At 38.9% G+C, this 18,148-nt stretch overlaps 1 protein-coding gene across 2 annotated transcripts; it reads right to left on the bottom strand.

The window, feature by feature from the left end:
- Positions 1-355: 355 nt before the first annotated feature.
- LOC139130918 (monocarboxylate transporter 14-like) lies at positions 356-17,426 on the bottom strand. Of its 2 annotated transcripts, none has more exons than XR_011552022.1 (5): positions 17,289-17,426; positions 11,169-11,473; positions 10,741-10,884; positions 5,210-5,844; positions 356-3,733 (listed from the first exon to the last, which is right to left on the bottom strand). XR_011552022.1 is itself a non-coding variant. In XM_070696729.1 (5 exons), the coding sequence occupies exons 2-4, from the start codon at positions 11,365-11,367 to the stop codon at positions 5,642-5,644; spliced, it is 867 nt and encodes a 288-aa protein (XP_070552830.1). In that variant the 5' UTR covers positions 11,368-11,473; positions 17,289-17,401; the 3' UTR covers positions 356-3,733; positions 5,210-5,641. The 2 variants fall into 2 exon arrangements, 1 of the variants encoding a protein (XP_070552830.1); XM_070696729.1 differs by having other exon boundaries at positions 5,210-6,165; positions 17,289-17,401.
- Positions 17,427-18,148: the final 722 nt, after the last annotated feature.

Here is an 18,148-nt window from a genome sequence, read left to right as displayed (position 1 = left end):
GAGCGGACGTTTGCACATGAGACTCAACGGTCAGTGCGGTAACTTCAGTGTTGTCCTGGCATTTAAAAGTAGGCAGGTAATTTAGGAAAGTAGACGGGTGTTGCGAGTGAGCGTAGCGAACGAGGGGAAGAGCGCGAGAGAGGGTGTCCCCTCTCTCGCAAGGCGAAAAATGAAATTTTGGAGTGGAAATGGTGTTCTCTGGTGGCACCTGAGGTGACATTTGACATTAGAGGAGGGATCAAGTTGTTTAGTGCTTGATAGAACTTCGTCATCTAATGTTTGAGAGAGGTGCACAAATAACTAAATCTGAACCCTGGAGTCACTCAAAAAATGCTAAAACTATAATCAGAAAGAATATATTATGGAATATATTTATTATCATATATAATTATAATCAGAAAGAATATATGTATAAATAGTGTTGATGACTCTGAGTATCTGCAGAACGATATTAATGCCTTACTGAAGTGGAGTAATACTTGGAACCTTTGCTTTCACCCAATCAAGTGTCAAATTATTTCAATCACTCGTCGTAAAAAATATTATCTACTCGTATAGCATGAATAGTACCATCTTACGTCGTGTTAATTCAATAACTGACTTAGCAGTGGATATATCCTCCACCTTGGTTCGGAATAATCATATAAAAAATAATAAGAAAGTCTAATAGTAAATTAGGTATGATAAAGCGTATTTTCGGCTTCGATGCTTTGCAGAATGCAAGTAAGACTTTGTATTCAACCCTCATTAGGAGTGGTTTTGGAATATTGTAGTTGTCTGTGGGCGGTGTACATCCAAGCAGAATATAAAGGCTTTGGAAGGGGTTCAACGAAGGGCTACTCAGTATATCCTTCACTACGCGGATTTAGATTACAAAGACAGGCCTTTTAAACTTAACCTTCTGCCTTTAACATACAGAAGAGAAATAGCGGATCTAGTATTTTTCTGTAAGTGTTTCAATGGTTTTTGTGATGAAAATTTGGATGACTTTGTATCTTTTTATAGTTCCACTTCCAATTATCCCAGTACGAGATCTAGTAACGACTATTTAAAACTCAAATCTCATTCCTGCCACACAGATTCAATTACATGTCATTATTTTAACAGAATTGTTCCCTTATGGAACCAGTTGGATTCCCACATCAGAACTTCAGAGAGTCTATCTCTTTTTAAATCTAAAGTAGATATGTTTTATCAGCAGAAATTTAAAACTCATTTCAATTCCACTCACACTTGTACATAGATAACAACATGCCGCTGTCACAGTTGCCATCCAACGTAATTTGCTCCTGTGTGAGATTTTATCTGACATTTTCTCTGTTTTTATCATGTGAATGTTTGATGATCATTTTTTTCTGTGTGTCGTTGTCCTTACATTTTTTCCTATTTTTGATGTATGGTGGGACAGTGCTAGAGGTGTTCGACACTTGTTTGTCTCTATCATTTACTGGCTTCTGTTTCAGTCTTGACTCTGTATGTATTGCTCAACTGTGGTGCAAAGGGGTTTTATCTTGCAGTTAAGTTGTTTTTTTATTTTTGGGTATCTATGTTCGGTCTTGTAATCTTTGAATGTCAGTGAGGAAGTATAATAAATAAATATGATAAGTACAATCTACTGAAAATCAATACTAGTAAGTATAACCCCAGACTCACTCGAAAAATGCTAAAATTATAATCAGGAAGAATATATGATAAGTACACGTTAAATTAATACTAGTAAGTATTCACCATCTGGCCTACCTATATAACTGTTTATATTGTTTTCATAATGTTATTTAAAAATGACATTCAATTCAATCAGAAAAGAGATAATTAATCTAGGGACCACGTCAAAAGATGGATGTCGGATAAAAAACTTAATTCTTTAAGTTTTGCCCCACCCCTTGAAACTTATTTGATGAATATTTATCAAGTGTTCCCATTATTTTTTACTGTGATAATTCCAATCATACTTAAAACAAAATCAGGATGGAAAATTGAACATAACGACAGTATTCTAATGAAAAACACATTAATTACTTTTGTTAAAAAACTTATCGGTAACATAATTCAGTGTAATGTAAACACATGCACCGATTTAAAATGTATATTTCAGACAAATGGAAGACAAAGTTTTCCAGTTGCAATTAAGGCAATGTAGGGAGCAAGAATATATAATTACATCATCATTTTTTAAGAAATTCTCAACCAAATCAAACTAGAATATCGTTTTTGTCGGATGAAAAACATTTTAAAGAATTAATTATCCGATATCGATCTTTTGACGTGTTAGTATCTAAAAATGACACCCAATAAAGTGAAATATCCTTACATACCCTAAATTTTAACAGTGCGTATACACGCAGACACGTGTAGCGTATCTGTAGGTATAGACGAGGCTGTCAGAGAGAACAGGTAAAACGATCGGCAACACACATGTCTGTGACCGTGGATTCTAGTATGTAAAATAATCAATGAAAATAAAGTACCCATTCAAATAAAGAGTTGATCGTAAAAAAAAATTCAGTTCTAGCTCATTTTTTAAGTCTAGAAAATGCGTCGGTATTGCTCTGAGAATAACTTGATTTGTTGAGAAGATTATCATACTCGTAGTGATGTTGGCAGCCAGCGTGGCGGCGGAAAACTAGCTTGCCATTCTCGTGAACTTCGAATCGTCGATCGAAATCATATCTTTTCGGTGCTTGTCTAGCACAAATTCAGCGAAATTGAAATTTTTCATACATAAACTAATGTATTATTGGAATCAAGTATACCATTTGAACGGGCTTTTTTCGGGGAAAAAATATTCCATCGGCAAGGTGCTAGTGGCCTCCGCCTCATTTCTTGTTGAGGCAATCGTTAAAGATGACCTAAGATGACCTTCGATACTAATCAAACCAATTACGCTGCTCGTAACAGAGGCAACACCATAGGCGCGTCCATCAGCCAATCAACACTATTTGACAAGTTAAAAAATCGGGCTCTAAAAGTCACAAATGGGTATTTAGAAACTGTTTTATGTTTGTACAGTTCCAAGTGGGGAAAGGGGTCGCGAAACTGCTAATCGTACGTGTGCCGTCTAACAGCTGGCAGTGCGATCCTGAAATTAATAGGTCTATAAAAATAATCTAATTACGTTAAAAGCAGCCGGGAAAATATGCAAAACTGGCGGGTTATCTACCCGGCACCCAGCTTCTAAGGACAACACTGTAGTACACAGTGAAGTCCACGAGATATATAAATTTAATAAATGTAGGTTCTCTGTTTTTCAAACAAAACAGAATAGTCCGAAATACATCAAAAATTACAACTGATGGAGCTTTAAGTAAACAGAAGAATTAAGCCGTATTGAGGGTCAATGACCTCAAACTTCGAACAGAAATCCTCTTTGGCATCATTGTCACAATTTACTTGTCGTTGTAGACTATGTAAACGCTCCGAACACTTTAAACACTACTGTGTCTTCGGTTTCATATTGTGGTTTGTGCGCGACATGTCATTTAATGATGATCAATCAGATTTACAGGAAACGCAAACTTTCCTTGAGGAGTTCATAGCAGACTATCGATCAAGATGTTCTATCCAAATGGTCAATCAACACGTTGTTCCTCCCTTTCAGGTGCCTTTAATGGGTTCCTTGACCTGTACCAGCTCACACACACAGCTACAGTACTGGTCACACTGGCAAGGACGCAAAACGCAACCGCTACAAGTAATGGCATTCTGGAATCGGCCGTATTGTCATAAAGCTTTCCTGCAAAAACAATAAACAAAGCGATACATCAAAGGCTATGTTCAAGGAGTTCGAATTATCATTAGCGCACGTCGTATACGTACAGAAAGGCCATGTAAGACTTCGTCAGTATTGTGTCATACAAGAAAGTCCGATTTAGACGCGCCTCCTAGTTACATTCACGACAAGCGACGTAACGGCCGATATAGCTTCGCTTTGTTATGTATGAGAATAACTATTTGTGATACATGTGTAGATGAATAATGGCCTGACCAAAAATGGCAAAACTAGCTGCAAAATTACACAATTGAAGATTTCATCGTAATTTAAACACATCACATTAAGATCATACCTAAGACCATGCATACCAAACCTATCAGACGAGTAGGTTTTAGAGAAACAAAATTTTGACGAAAAGGAGGCAAAACTTGCCCCCAAAATACAAAATTGCAAATAATCAAAATTTCAATATATCACATTTAGTTAATTTGTAGGAACCTGTGTACAAAATAATAAAGCTATCAGACGAGTAGTTTCTGAGAAACCATTTTTTGACCAAAAGTCACAAAAATTGCCCGAAATATTAAAAATTGTAGATTTCATCAAATTTTGCATATATCACGTTTCGATCATCCCTATGAATCTGTTTACCAAATATCAAACTTGTCAGACAAGCGGTTTTGGTAAAATAAATTTTTGACCATAAAATGACAAAAATTGCCTTAAAAATACAAATTTGCATATTTCTGCACGATTTGAACAAATGCGAAATATGTCACTCCTGGAAATCTATATGCACAATATCAAAGTTGTCCGACTAGCAATTTTTAGGGGGTGATTTTTGACCAAAATGCCAAATATTTGCTTAAAAGAAAACAAATTTGCATATTTCACCATAATTTGAACAAATCTAAATTAGGTCATCCCTAGGGGCCTGTATACCAGATATTAAGCTCTCTGACCAGCCGTTCAGGAGGAGATTTTTTGCACGAAAATAGCAAAATTAGCCTCAACAAAATTAGCTTAAAAAATACAAATTTTTATATTTCATCACAGTTCGCACAAATCTGATGAAGGTCATCCCTGGGGACTTGTACTTTAAACATTTAAGAAATCGGACTGGCCGTTTTTAAGAAGAAGATTGAAATGTAAAAAGTTGACGGACGTCGGACGACGCACCACGGACTGGACGACGCCACACATCCACCAATTAGATAGGCTTCGCTTCGTCGACAGGGAAGCTAAAAAGCTGGCTGAACGTGACGAATTTTAAATAACTGACTTTAGGCCTGAAATTAGACTCCATTTTTAGATAGTGGAAGATAATTTATGACCTAAGAGTCTCCAAGAAAACACAGCGTTTATCTTGTCAGCAAAACTATTAGTATCCCGAGAGTGTGCGATAAGAAATGAAGATATGCGTTCTACTAGCTAGGACAAATTTGAAGTGTGTGCGCATGCTTTCTTGAATGCTTCAATACAGACATTAATCCTTACCTGAGAAAGTTAATACCATTCCACCACAAGAAGAAGACACAAAATATATCAATCCGATAGCATTTGGAAGATCCTCCAACTCTACTATCTCCCTCGTGCAGACAGTGAACATGGGTGAACAAACACCGTGAGAGAGTCCGATACCAACACAAGCAATTACCATGATGACGTAATTAGTGACGAGGGCGAAGGTCAAAACACTGGTTGCTTTTAGAACAAGCATCGATGCCAGCAAAGCCATTGGGAAAATCACTTTCAGGTCCACAAACCAACCATGACACAGCCGACCAATCACAGAAGACACTCCAAAAGCTGTCATCAGTGCTGCCGCATTCATTCTCGGGATCCCCACGTCGACTGCCCGTACAACTATCCACATCATATACGTCACCATTGCGATGCCAAAACCCATCATGCATACAAGGAGAACAATCATACGTGGGTATCGTGGACAGATATAAATTCCCCACATGCGATAAATGACAGAGCATATGTTTCTCCTTGTTTTTTATTCGAATACGCTCGACGACCATCATGTTCATGGTTGATTGCATTCTCAGTTGTCCGATCATCGTCTTGTAAAGGTACAAAACCGTCGAGGTTCTTGACACGGCTTGAATCATGGGGACCCGACTCTGTAATATCAAATGCAGACACCTCTTCAGAATGGATGTTGTACTGCATTTCCAGTGTTTTTACTTTGCGTTTTTCCGTTGTCTTGGTAACAGGTTTCATTATCAATGCACACACAAAGACATTTGCTGACAACCCAGCAGTGATTAGAATTGCTCCATGCCAACCATAAATCTCAATGAGTGTTTGTACAAGAAGAGGGAAGATAATATTTCCGAGACCACCGCCAACTGTGGCCATGCCATTGGCAAAGGCGTAGCGATCTGTGAAATACTCGGCTATGATGGACAGTGACGGTATATAAATAACAGTGAAACCAGTTCCTTTGGGGAAAAATACAAAATACATGAGGGAAAATGCCAAGAGGGTTTGACCGGTTGAGAAGGGCTTGACTACGCAGTTTCTGCGTAGTGAAGCTTCATTACGTATTCATGGTGACCCCTGGCCAGCTGTCAATAACTTTGGGGGCTTTTGTCTTTTGGCCTTCTTTGCATATGCGTCGTTGGACACGACCTGCCAATCACCCAGGTAGTCAATTAAACTATTAATTGACTGTTTACCGACCCAATGAACACTATCCAGCAGTATCAGTCATATTGTAATCGCGTGGCCCGGGTGGGCACAACGTAGGAACGCGTGTATTTCTATGTGTACGTTTCACTTGTGGTGTTGTTTGTACCATCGTGCGTTTGAAGTCCCTGTTTCACCTACAGCATTACCTTCAAGGTGACAGGCTTACTATTAATGTTCAGTATCATTGCACCGGGTTCTGCCCACGGTGAAAAACACCTAGGCCTGTTTTGCCTACTAATTACTGCCCGTCGCTGCCCGTCCTGAATGTAGCCTATCTATAGCTACAGTAATCACATAAATCATTTATCAGTTTTGAAATATACTCCTAAATTGTAAGTTTGATCAAAATCGAGACCACATTCAAGGGCTATGCAGACTGTCCATGTACGCACACACAGTGACAAGAAGGCGTCAAACACCTACTCACCAAGCACATCGAATAGGCGAAGGAAGCATGAAAAAGCTAGGCTCATCGCCAAAACAAACGCGCCAAGCGCTAACAAAAACCCATACCAAGCGGCCCTTTTCAGGGCCACCAAATACTACAAAAAGAGAACTACCAAAAAATACGATAAAATGACATAGAACACACAAACACTTAAAAGAAATAACAAAAATCGTACACATAACAAACAACTGAAACACAACATTAAATACAAAATAAACAATCACAGTAACGTAAGAGAAAACATGGCCGTGGAAATAAATCAGCTATTTCTAAAGAAAAGCCGACAACAACATGAAATTCAACAACAACCTATCATCGCTCAAACTATGAAACTCCGAAAAATAGTACTAGGCAAAAGCCTTAAAATTCATTCGGACACCAACAAAACTAAAAAGAATAAAACCACCTCAGGATTTCAACAAATAAAGTCGTATAATGTGACTACGCTACATCGTGAGACACAAACAATCGCAACACCAATTCAAAGAAAAGTCAAATTGGACTCCACGAACAACAAAAAAACAAAAACTTGAAAGCTATCTGAAGCTTCTAAACTCGCACTTCTAGAGATACCCTTTCAAACAAGGAAACAAAACATGTCGCGTGCCAAAAGAATCGCGATAAACCAGCTTGCAAACAATGGACAAATTTTGGGAAAATAACCCTTCGACAAGGGTCGGTTTTTCGTTATTGTCAACACAAACGATCACGTACTCGAATGCGAAAGGCAATTACGTAACACTCAGTATTATACACAACAAGCCAGAACAAACAGTAAACAAAGTAAACGAACTATTAATTAAAATGTACGAGAACAAGCACATCAACCAGGATACTTGTAAGTATCTTGATCCCATAAACATAAAATCCGTACCCCGCAGTGGTACTTATTGCCTAAAAATTCACAAACCTCCGCAAAAATCTAAAAGACACACCAGTCAAAACAAAATTTACCGAAGTAAAGAAATATAGAACAAACAAACCGAACCACCAAACGGACTCACAACGTGACCAAAATTATATACTTGCCTCGCTAATCGGAAAGCAAGACCACTAAAATGCATTAAAATAAATTTTCACAAACACAAACTAAGGAAAGAATCTACACTGCGACTGATGAGAAACCACTCGGGTTTCGAAACGCAAGCGTCAAAGGGCGACTCTATCAGCTTTTGTAACAACATAGGTCCGGCTGCGTCTCGCCATAAGCTTTCCCCACACAAACAAAACATTACCGTACACACTAATCCAAACTTCTCTACAAATATCCAAAGCGAAACAAACATTTCATTAACACAAACAATCGGATAAGAATGTAGGAACACATTTTCGAAACGAATCAAATACAACCTCGACACAAAAACATTTAGGATAGTTAGGTGGGGAGCCTGTTTCACATTTTTTACATCTCGCTATACTGTCTATGATTCTAAAAATAAAGTCATCTGCCACTTTTTCTGTATACGCGGTTTGGCAAAACTCATCTCTTCAATCGAAAGTCGGGCGATTTCATGGTTCTTTGGGGCACTTAAGTGTACGTCGAGCTTAAGGAATGTAGTTACATTCGCGATATTTTATTCGAAAATTATTTATTTCTTCAAGGGCAAATGCACATAATTTATGCTGTTGGAAATACTGGCCGCTCATAAACAAGACAATAAACTCAATATATGTGCATCTTTACTTTTATTGTCAAAGTACCACCGACACCCACAAAAAACCAAATGGTTCAGTCCAGGTATTTGCAACTCTGCCATCCGACTGGTCAACAGGAAATCAACCATAGGTGTCTTTTGGCACGCGTATACGCCAGTCACCTAGGCGACGGTAATCTGCACCACTTATCACCATCGGGAAGGTACTCCTCCCCATATACCACTGGCGATCCCACCCTCAAGGCACTGCGTCATTCGACCAAGCATTGTTATTGTAATTTCCTGCATAAAATTAACAGCGAGGTCAACCGGTCAAACTCTCTTGGCATTTTCTGGCATGAATTAATGCAAATCTAACTGATGAACCGACAGATGCGAGAGATCAATACTTTGGTTGGATTTTCATTTATGATGGCGGTAGTGATGTAATGCAGGATCTTATCAGGGTAGTATTCTGTACAGGTGCTCTATACTGAGATAGAAAAATAAAAGTACTCTTAGGGATTTCTAATCTCCTTCAGTTAAAATATGCATATTCTATAAGCATAATTAATAGCGGTATTAATAGTAAAATAGTCCATTGTACCGTAAATGTATTTGTTTGAATTTCTTGTTTTGCTCACGAACCGTAAAAACACGTTCTTCTCTTGGGTCTTCACTTTGCTCATGCAAAACATTTTGTTTTGCCTCAACCAGATTCTTCAAAATTCACTGTGAAGTAACACTTGGAAAATCTGCTTTTATTGTGTACACAAGTAAGGGACAACACTGATCTCAGCTCTGTCGAGAAACAGCTGGCATACATTGCACTATAGGGCCTTGAAATTTTCACACACGAAATAACAAGCTTACGGATGCAGTTTGACTGTCCCTATACGACGCTCTTTTGTATATACGCGATATTATTATTGACAAATCATATCGCCTTTTCAATTGGTTTCGGTCATCACAACCTAAATTTAATTGTAAAGTAGAGGAGAAATAATGTAGGGCATCTACGATAGGCTTAGCTGTTGTAAACATATAAAGACGTTTCTTTCAATTAGGTTTCTCCTTTAACTTCATCCTACAAAATTAACACACTTCATAATTTAATCTTACATAGTTGGGATTCATTTAGACTCTATCTCAAACTAGAGTTTCCATTAACTATACTCATCAGAACTCATTTTTTTAATTGATGAAATTTATTTGTAACAAAATATTCATAAATGCATAAACTTAAAATGTTTTCGTTACAAAAGACTTTTTATGACACAACAATGTAATGTCCAGACCGTTCACAAAGCACAGTAGTCTACAATTACAATATAATGTAAATAATGCATGTACGCTTCTTGGATTAGCATGGACCCCATCCAAACGTTGAAAAATTCATAATTATCGCCAATGCGAAGTTTTTGGATGCCGAGATGTCGAAAATAGTCTTGAATGTATCAACAAGTCATAAAAGGCAGTACCTGTAAAGTGCATAGTTGTAGCGTACTGTATAAAAAATCCCCAAGTAACATCTGACTGGGCGCAGTTGGTAGAATAAAGGTTAGGGAGCCTTCAGTAATTACAGGGAGGTGGGCCGGGGGAATTCCGCGCACACCTGTACCGTACAATGTGACCCTGCCTCTATCCTCCTGTCTAAAATGTGACCCTCCCACTTGTCCGACATTCTACAACTTGACCCCCCAAACCACTGCAATATTCTCCCTAGGAAGAACTGAAACAGTAAGCTAATGTGTACGTATTTAAAAGAATCGGCGTATTTCGTTGGTGATTTTCTATTCAGGAAATATGACACGGACAATCAAAGGTTTGGCCACAAAATCAGCTTCTGTCAAAAGTGACCCTCCCCCAAAGATAGGTTTATAAAAAGTGACCCTGGCACTTGAACAGTTTTCTAAAAAGTGACCCTCCCCAATTCCCCCGGCCCACCCCCTCTGTACAATTATTCAACAATAACAACATCAGAGCCGAACACATTCAGGCTGAGATGTTCCATCGAACATTAGATATTTCGACGTGTTTTGGAGTAGAATGAGGAACTCTACGAAATATCCGTAAATCGACAACGGTGATGTGAGTTTGTGATATAACATTTTGATGGGAATCTTAGTGCCCCAAATCTATGGGTAGCATGTGCACTAATTATGCGTACTTGCAGTGCCTAATTCTGATTGGGTTCTGCAAAGAGGCAAAGTTGTCATGCTTTTAGAGAGTTAAGTACTTACCGAGTGAAACTGAAAACGTCAAGTACAGGAGGTGAACGCTGTCGGTAAAAGCAGTCGTTACCATTCCAACCACAATAAAGGTCGCTCCCACTGCAACTACTTTCCGTGCCCCATACACTGACGTGAAGTATCCAGTCACAGGCGCTGTTAGAGAACACAGTTCGACATAGTATTCCATAAAGCCTCAGATATATGGAAGTAATCTTGTGGTATTTGTCCATCACATTCGTCCTGAATCCTATTAATTCCCATACCACGTTTATTTGTTTGACATGTGATTTTATTCCATCATAAGGCAACATCCTTCAATCCCTCCATCTATACATGCATTCATCCAACCATCCATTCACCCATCTATTCATTCGTTAATTGCCTGATAGTTTAAGAGCAAAATATTCTGTGCTTTCCAGATAAACAAGAAAACTTACTTATAAGAGCTGTAATCAACCACGGTATGGTGAACACCCATGACAAGGTTTCAGCGCTTTCGTCGAAGGTTTTAAGAAATTCAACCATATATATGCCATTTGCACTCATACCGCCTCCACAAATGAAGTGGACGAAGAAACAGCTGGCAAGTACAAGCCATCTCCGTCGGGTTATATCTTGTGGTCCTGTCTTTGTCATGGCTACCAGCGATAGCAGAATGGGTTGTTATACCTATGGCTAATGATTGGTGTGGTTGCTGACCGTAGGAGGTAATACAGTCGATGAAAGCAAATGTCTAGAAGACCTGTATCAAGATTTAAATCGCAGGAACACATAATGTCTGATAACATATTTTCTAACAACGCTAGAATGAATCAATTATATACGTACCGGAACGATCACGATCAAACTACCACTGGACCGAGACACGGTGCAATACGTATATATTTAAAAAATCAAATTACTTCAAGTACAAAGTAATAATATCTGTTACTTAAGTTTTATGCATCCTGCAATCTTCAGACTTCTCTCTGAAGATTGCAGGATGCATGATGCATGAAACTTAAGTAACAGACATTATTACTTTGTATTTGAAGTAATTTGATTATTTTATAACGCTCTGCTTTCCGCATCGATCACTGACATTTTCCCACTATATATATAACATATATATATATATATAATATATATATATATATATATATATATTATATATATATATATATATATATATATATATGTGTGTATATGTGTGTGTGTGTGTGTGTGTATATATGTATATTCTTTTTCCTATGACTCAGAGATAATAGTTCAAACTGGCTAATTTCCGTATAGGGATCGCGCGTTATGAATGAAAATATTAAAAAACCCAATTGTCAGATATTATTTTCGAGCCTTATTCAGATTTACTTTTCTGCAACATGAACAGAAAGCTGATATGGATAATTGCTTTTCAAATTAAACAGCTGTTGACGAATGGCAATTTTAATAACAAATATTCGTAACACTGACATCGCTGTAAGTTCCCTCGTTAGAATGCCGTCCATTACTCGATATACTCTCGCGAAACAATAGAGTAAGGCATGTAAAATAGTCCTGCACAGGGTACGTAACGATATAGAATAGTGTAGATATCACGGAGTACAACGTCTATTCATGATCGTGACATAATTGTTTGTCCATTGAAATTTGTTGTGAAACTTGTTCACCGATTTCATGTGATGTAGTCTGTGTTTGCAAAGGGGCCTTAGAAGTCAATATATGTAAATAAGTAACCAAAAAAATCATAATGATCGGCTTTGGACTCAATCCCGTGATTTTCGACTCAAATTTATGTATGAACTGATCGCCCAAAAACTGCCGGGATAATGTAGTGCACTAGGATATAAAATGTAAGGTCCAGGATCAACCGTCCCCCAAAAATAGAACACTGCAAAAAGAAAGTCTGTACTTCTTCGTGCCCCACAGTGGCCACTTCCTTTTGACAGACTTACCAAGAACAAACTATATCAAACTTCTGGCTACTCTACTGCGAGTTATGTATATTTAATTTACTAGTATAGAAGTACATCAAAAGTAGGTTCATTACAATGGAATTATCGCGTGTTGATAGAATAAGTAAGTGTGTTGTTAGTTAACATAATGCATACGAAAACATTGTGACGGGTCATTAAAGTTGTGTGGTTACTCAACTTTCAGAACTACTAAATCATAATGACATACTCAACATTTACAAGCACTTGAAGCATTTGTTAGTCGGCCATCTGTTATTCGATGGTCGTCATTATGTTATGAGAAGACCGGACTGTTGAAGCGAAAGTGTCACAACAATATTAGAGAAAGCTCACAATTGCAATTTTTCGTTGAAACTTATCGAAAAGTATTTTTACATTTTGCTCCACTGCAAATATTCCCAAGCAAATGTGTACGATCACTAACTGGCATGCATGGGAACACAGTGTTGTTGCAAAATCACTGGACTGTTATCCCCTGCTTTTTGACAGAAAGGACCTGGCATGGAAAATCGTGGCATCCTGCAGCCTAGATGGAAACCTAAGGTCATTAAAACCTCGGGCGCATTTTGGTAGCTTGAGCAGTCGAACTTCTGAAGAGGCAGTAAAGTGTATGCCCACAACTTTTTAGCGGCCACATAACAGTGTAGAAGCCACTCTTGCAATTTCTATCCGCATGTGCAAAATACTAATCACAGACCTAGTTGCGTATATATGCTTGCTTTGTGAACAGCTACTTTACTCCACAATGTGGGGTACAGTAACTGTACTTTGTGGATGATGAATATGCGTGAACAAAGTTTATGGATTTACTCTTTTCTACCGTTTTGGTACCAAAAGAGTGGTTTGATCATGAATGTGAATGATTTCTTCATGACAGGAAACACCATGTGCAAACCGATATAAGATTGTTCAAAAAGTGTCGACCTCTCAACAATAAGATTTTTCCTAGTACTTATTTGTATAATATAAATTTTAAACTTATATAAACAGCGTCAAAAAGGGACGCGCTTCATAATTGTGCAACAGACTGGTCGTTGCTCGGGTCATGACTTTCAGCGATTTCATTTGTTGAAATTAATATATCTTATTTGTTATGGTTTTACGGTCAGAATTTTCTTATTTAAATTTTAAGTACCTTATAATCGTCATTATGATTTTGACGCAGGCAAGATGAACTCCTAAACTAAGGACTTACTCCTAAGGTATGTCAGCTTTTATGATCGACGCCCCCTGAATGACCTCATTTTCGCATAGCCATTTGTTATGATGTCATTTCATTGTCACAATGCGACAGTAGGGCATGCGGCAGAAAGGCATGGCGATACTATTTCACCATTGGATTTCATAACGGTAAACTCGTACCACACTGCCTCGTCATGCCAATTTGTGATAATGGCATTCTGGAACCAAGGTTTTTCAAAATTTCCACGTTTTAATGTCTCTAAGATAAATTTTGGTGGGCATTCTGTGCCATAGAACCCTGCCGTTAGTTTTCACTTTTTGGCTGTTTTAACATTATCAGAAACCTTGGGTGATATCGGAAAGCTTCATTTGCCGTTTGAGAACACGATGAACACCATTACAGGAAACACGTAAAGTATAATCGTTGGCGAATATATTTAACTCATCCGTATGTTTGAGAAGGGAAAGGTCGTCGAAAATGATCAAGAAGGAACCGAGAATATTCCTTTTTGGACGCCTAACGCGTAAAATCCTGAGGTGGGGCACGCTTGCACAACTTGAGTCACTCGCCAGTAATGTAAGCTTATTACTTAAACCTGCAGAACCCTGCTGAATGAAATAGTTCCCAATTATGTTGCAGCAGTGTTTGTGTAAGAGATAACTGGAAATGCATGACATGACGCTTGTACTGTCGGGAATAGTCAGATCTGACCGGCGTCAGTCTAGTGCAGCAACGACACCGCAGCATCTCACACTCAAAATCCATACCTGCCCTAGTATTTGATATATTGCATAGAAATATTGAAAAAAAATTATCAACAGTTGCAGCTTCTGCCCCGTTAGTAGACCCACTTGTTTGGGTTTTTTACGAAAAATCATACATATTTAGATTTTTTCGAGATAAAAGTCATGAAATGTGACAAAAACCGATGAATTGATTAATCAAACTTGATAGCCTACCGCTCATAAGTGTGCTTGTTGTTAAAAAATAGATTCGTTTGTCTCATTGAGATTAAAGTGTCAGTAAAGTGCTGTTTCTCAACTGTCTTGGATATTTTGGAATAGAAAACATGCAAGTACCATAATCCATGTCATCGTCCGAAAGCGTTATGGCAGCAACGGATGCATATTATCGGCCTGGAGCTCACACTCCCAGCCTTCGATCGACTTTTTAGCCAGGCAACACGGCGCTGCGAGCCGGGTGGTCTATGCTGACTTTCTTCACCTCCAGTGGGGAGAAACATGGCCATGGTACAATGCAATGCTTTACGATAAGCACATGTATGTGAACTAAATCAGGAAGCAAGTTTGATGGATCGTATCAAAGCTATAAAAAACGATATCCGCCGACCATTCTCAGGACTCAAACGAAAGATGTCCATCAAATGTTATCGGGACCACAGGTATACGCATGGGTGCAGCGTTGCTTCAAGTTGGACAGTCGATCGAAGGCCCTGGATCTAAGATTAAGGTCGGGCCGAAGGCCGAACCTCGATACTGGGCCGAACCTCGGGACTGACTGGCGTAAAGCAGTACCGAGGTTCGGCCTTCGGCCTCACACTTTCGATCAACTGTCCAAGCAACCGTGACGCTGTACGCACCACCTGCACCTGTGATCGATATATATCAGTTCACTTCACTACTAGAAACGCGTACATCCTACGGTGCAGTACACGGTAATTGTACACGTACTGTACATGACCAGTCAGCAAGAGTTAGAAAATATCTTTGTGTAAAATGCAAAGATATAATCGTCATTGGATAATAATACATTTTGTGTCAGAATTTTAAAACTTCAGTAGTCGTATGAAAGCCGACACGTGTGCGACGGCAGAACTATGCGTATGTGTCCCCGCCCCACCGCGGCCGTAGCTCCGCTGCCCGGCCCCGCTGAACACCTGACCTCAGCAGGTCACCGCGTCAGTAAACTTGTGACTTCGCGCAGAATACGAAAACTTCCCGCTTGTCCCATTTGCAGATCTGCAAATTTATACATTTCCGGTGAAAACTCTACTTGAGAGTTTAATGACTCTTATGAATTACCACGCCGGGGGGGTGGGGGGGGGGCGCACACCGATACACTCGTAACATGTCGAGTTTTATACTTTTCGTAGTTAGGCGCAGGTAATTCTGCATTCAAACAGCGAAATAATGATAAACATATCAATTTGCAATATACCTTAGAGGTTAAATCAATCAAGATGTGCCAATTCTAAGCCATTTATGTATGGAAGACCGGTCACGACATGCGACATGCGAGGTTTTTTCAAACTGCGACCTGGGAGTTCTTAAACTGCGACATGCGAGTTGCAAAACTAATATGGCGTTTGCATACATGTCAGGTAGAGACGAGCTTATTTCTGCATACTTCTACAATGGAGACATCTTGGGAGAAATAACGGCCACGTTAGGACTCCGACATGTATGGAAGTCCGGTCACGACCTGCTACATACGACCTGCGTCTTTAACTGTGATCTGCGACCTAACCCTAACCCTAACCCCTAACGGCATACGCTAACTAACCTTAAGTTATGCCGTTACAATTTTTCTTTCCCTTGGCCTAACTTCCAGGGTTGAGAGCGAAGTAAGGCTTTTTACGAGAGAAAACCTAACCCCTAACTTTAACACTAACCCCTACCCTAACCCTAACCCCTAACCCTAACCCTAACCGCAGATCGCAGTTTTAAAAACTCGCATGTCGCATGTCGTGACCGGTCTTCCATATTTATGTGTTTTCCTTCGGCATCAAAAAACCACAGAATGCAAGTGACGAGGTCACGTATCAATGGCGTTCTAAAATGGTGTCAGGCAGTAAATGGAAGAGCGTTACCCACGCTTGACCGACCGAGTAAAAAACACAGATAAGTGCAAATTCTGCCGAAAATCGAACAAATTAGCACATGAAAATATTATAAATTTAATGACATATAAATTAGGTGTTATCGACTTCAATTTTGTTTTGCAATAGTCACTTTAATTAACCATTCACCACCGGAACCTCCAAAGGGGGTACCGACGACTGATGGAATATTTGAACGTTCGCCTCTCTCGCGAGACTGAAACGGGAGTTTAAAGAATCGCAATTTTAGTCAAATTTCGGGAATTTGATCACATAATTTGTATACCACCATATTCCTGAAATCGTAGAGAACCTGGAGCCCCCAAAATCACGCCGTTCTTCGGCCTATAGCGCGAGAAGGGGGCAATATAAGAAACGAGATAACAATCGTGCAACCCGAAAAGATTTTACCATATAGGAGTAATCATACAGCTGTATTGACAAACATAAATACGCACTACTAGACAGCTGAGTTACGAAATGTCTGTGTTACGCAGGTCAAGGCTATACGTTGCCAAACTGCGCAGGACAATGCCAAAGAACCAGACTGCAGCATGAACCATCGGTATTTAGGAATACTTACTGAAATTTAGGCCTGGCATTTATGACAGTATCCTAGATAACCCTCTCCCCACACTCCAAAAAGTGGTAGGCGGTGCTCTCAACTTTGCATCATAAAGGTGCATGAACATTCTTTTCTAATATGTCAGCTGAGGTCAATGATGTCATATCATGACGTCATTGACCTAGATTTAAGGGACCTTGTACAGCGGTAGATTTTAAATCTGCGGTAACACGAGTTTTGGACGCGCGCAACCTAAGTATAAACGTGAAAACCAAGACAGAAGTGATATAAAGTGTCCCGAAGTCACAAGGAGACCCCGGGAAGGAGACATTGTATTACGATCCCTACAGGCTACGGGAAATCATTTTCCTTCTCTTGACACCGATGATGAAGCGAAAAAAAGACTCCGTGAAAGGGACGACACAGTAGTCGCATGTCCGTTGAATATAATTCAATGTGATCAAATAAGCATTTTAAAATCATGTGGTATATCAGCATGTAAACTTGACATCAGAGGACGTGGAATACTCTAGGTTGATTAATGTGAAGACAGCAACTTTAAAATGGCAAGAAAATATGTATACATATGTATAAATATTGTCTTTGAGAATGTACAATAAGTAAAGTGAAAATGTCATTTTTAGAACGCGGATTTTCAAAGTATACAATAAAAATAAGTTCACCGCTCTAGTTTTAAAAATATAATGAAGGTCGTTAATTTTGTCAATAACGTTACAAAATACCGAGTACGCCTATTTTGCACATAACCTTTGAAACCTTTTGTGGGGTTTATCTTAAAATCTAGCATATTGAAATCTGGTCTGTTTTGACTGCAGCAATGTGCCAAGTTTCATGAAAATTACAATGGAAGAATAGAT

The sequence above is a fragment of the Ptychodera flava genome, chromosome 4, assembly GCF_041260155.1.
Source record: "Ptychodera flava strain L36383 chromosome 4, AS_Pfla_20210202, whole genome shotgun sequence".
In the NCBI taxonomy this organism is placed as follows: Eukaryota; Metazoa; Hemichordata; class Enteropneusta; family Ptychoderidae; genus Ptychodera; species Ptychodera flava.
The sequence above is the reverse complement of the archived record's forward strand: the minus strand, read 5'-3'. Positions and strand labels throughout refer to the sequence as shown.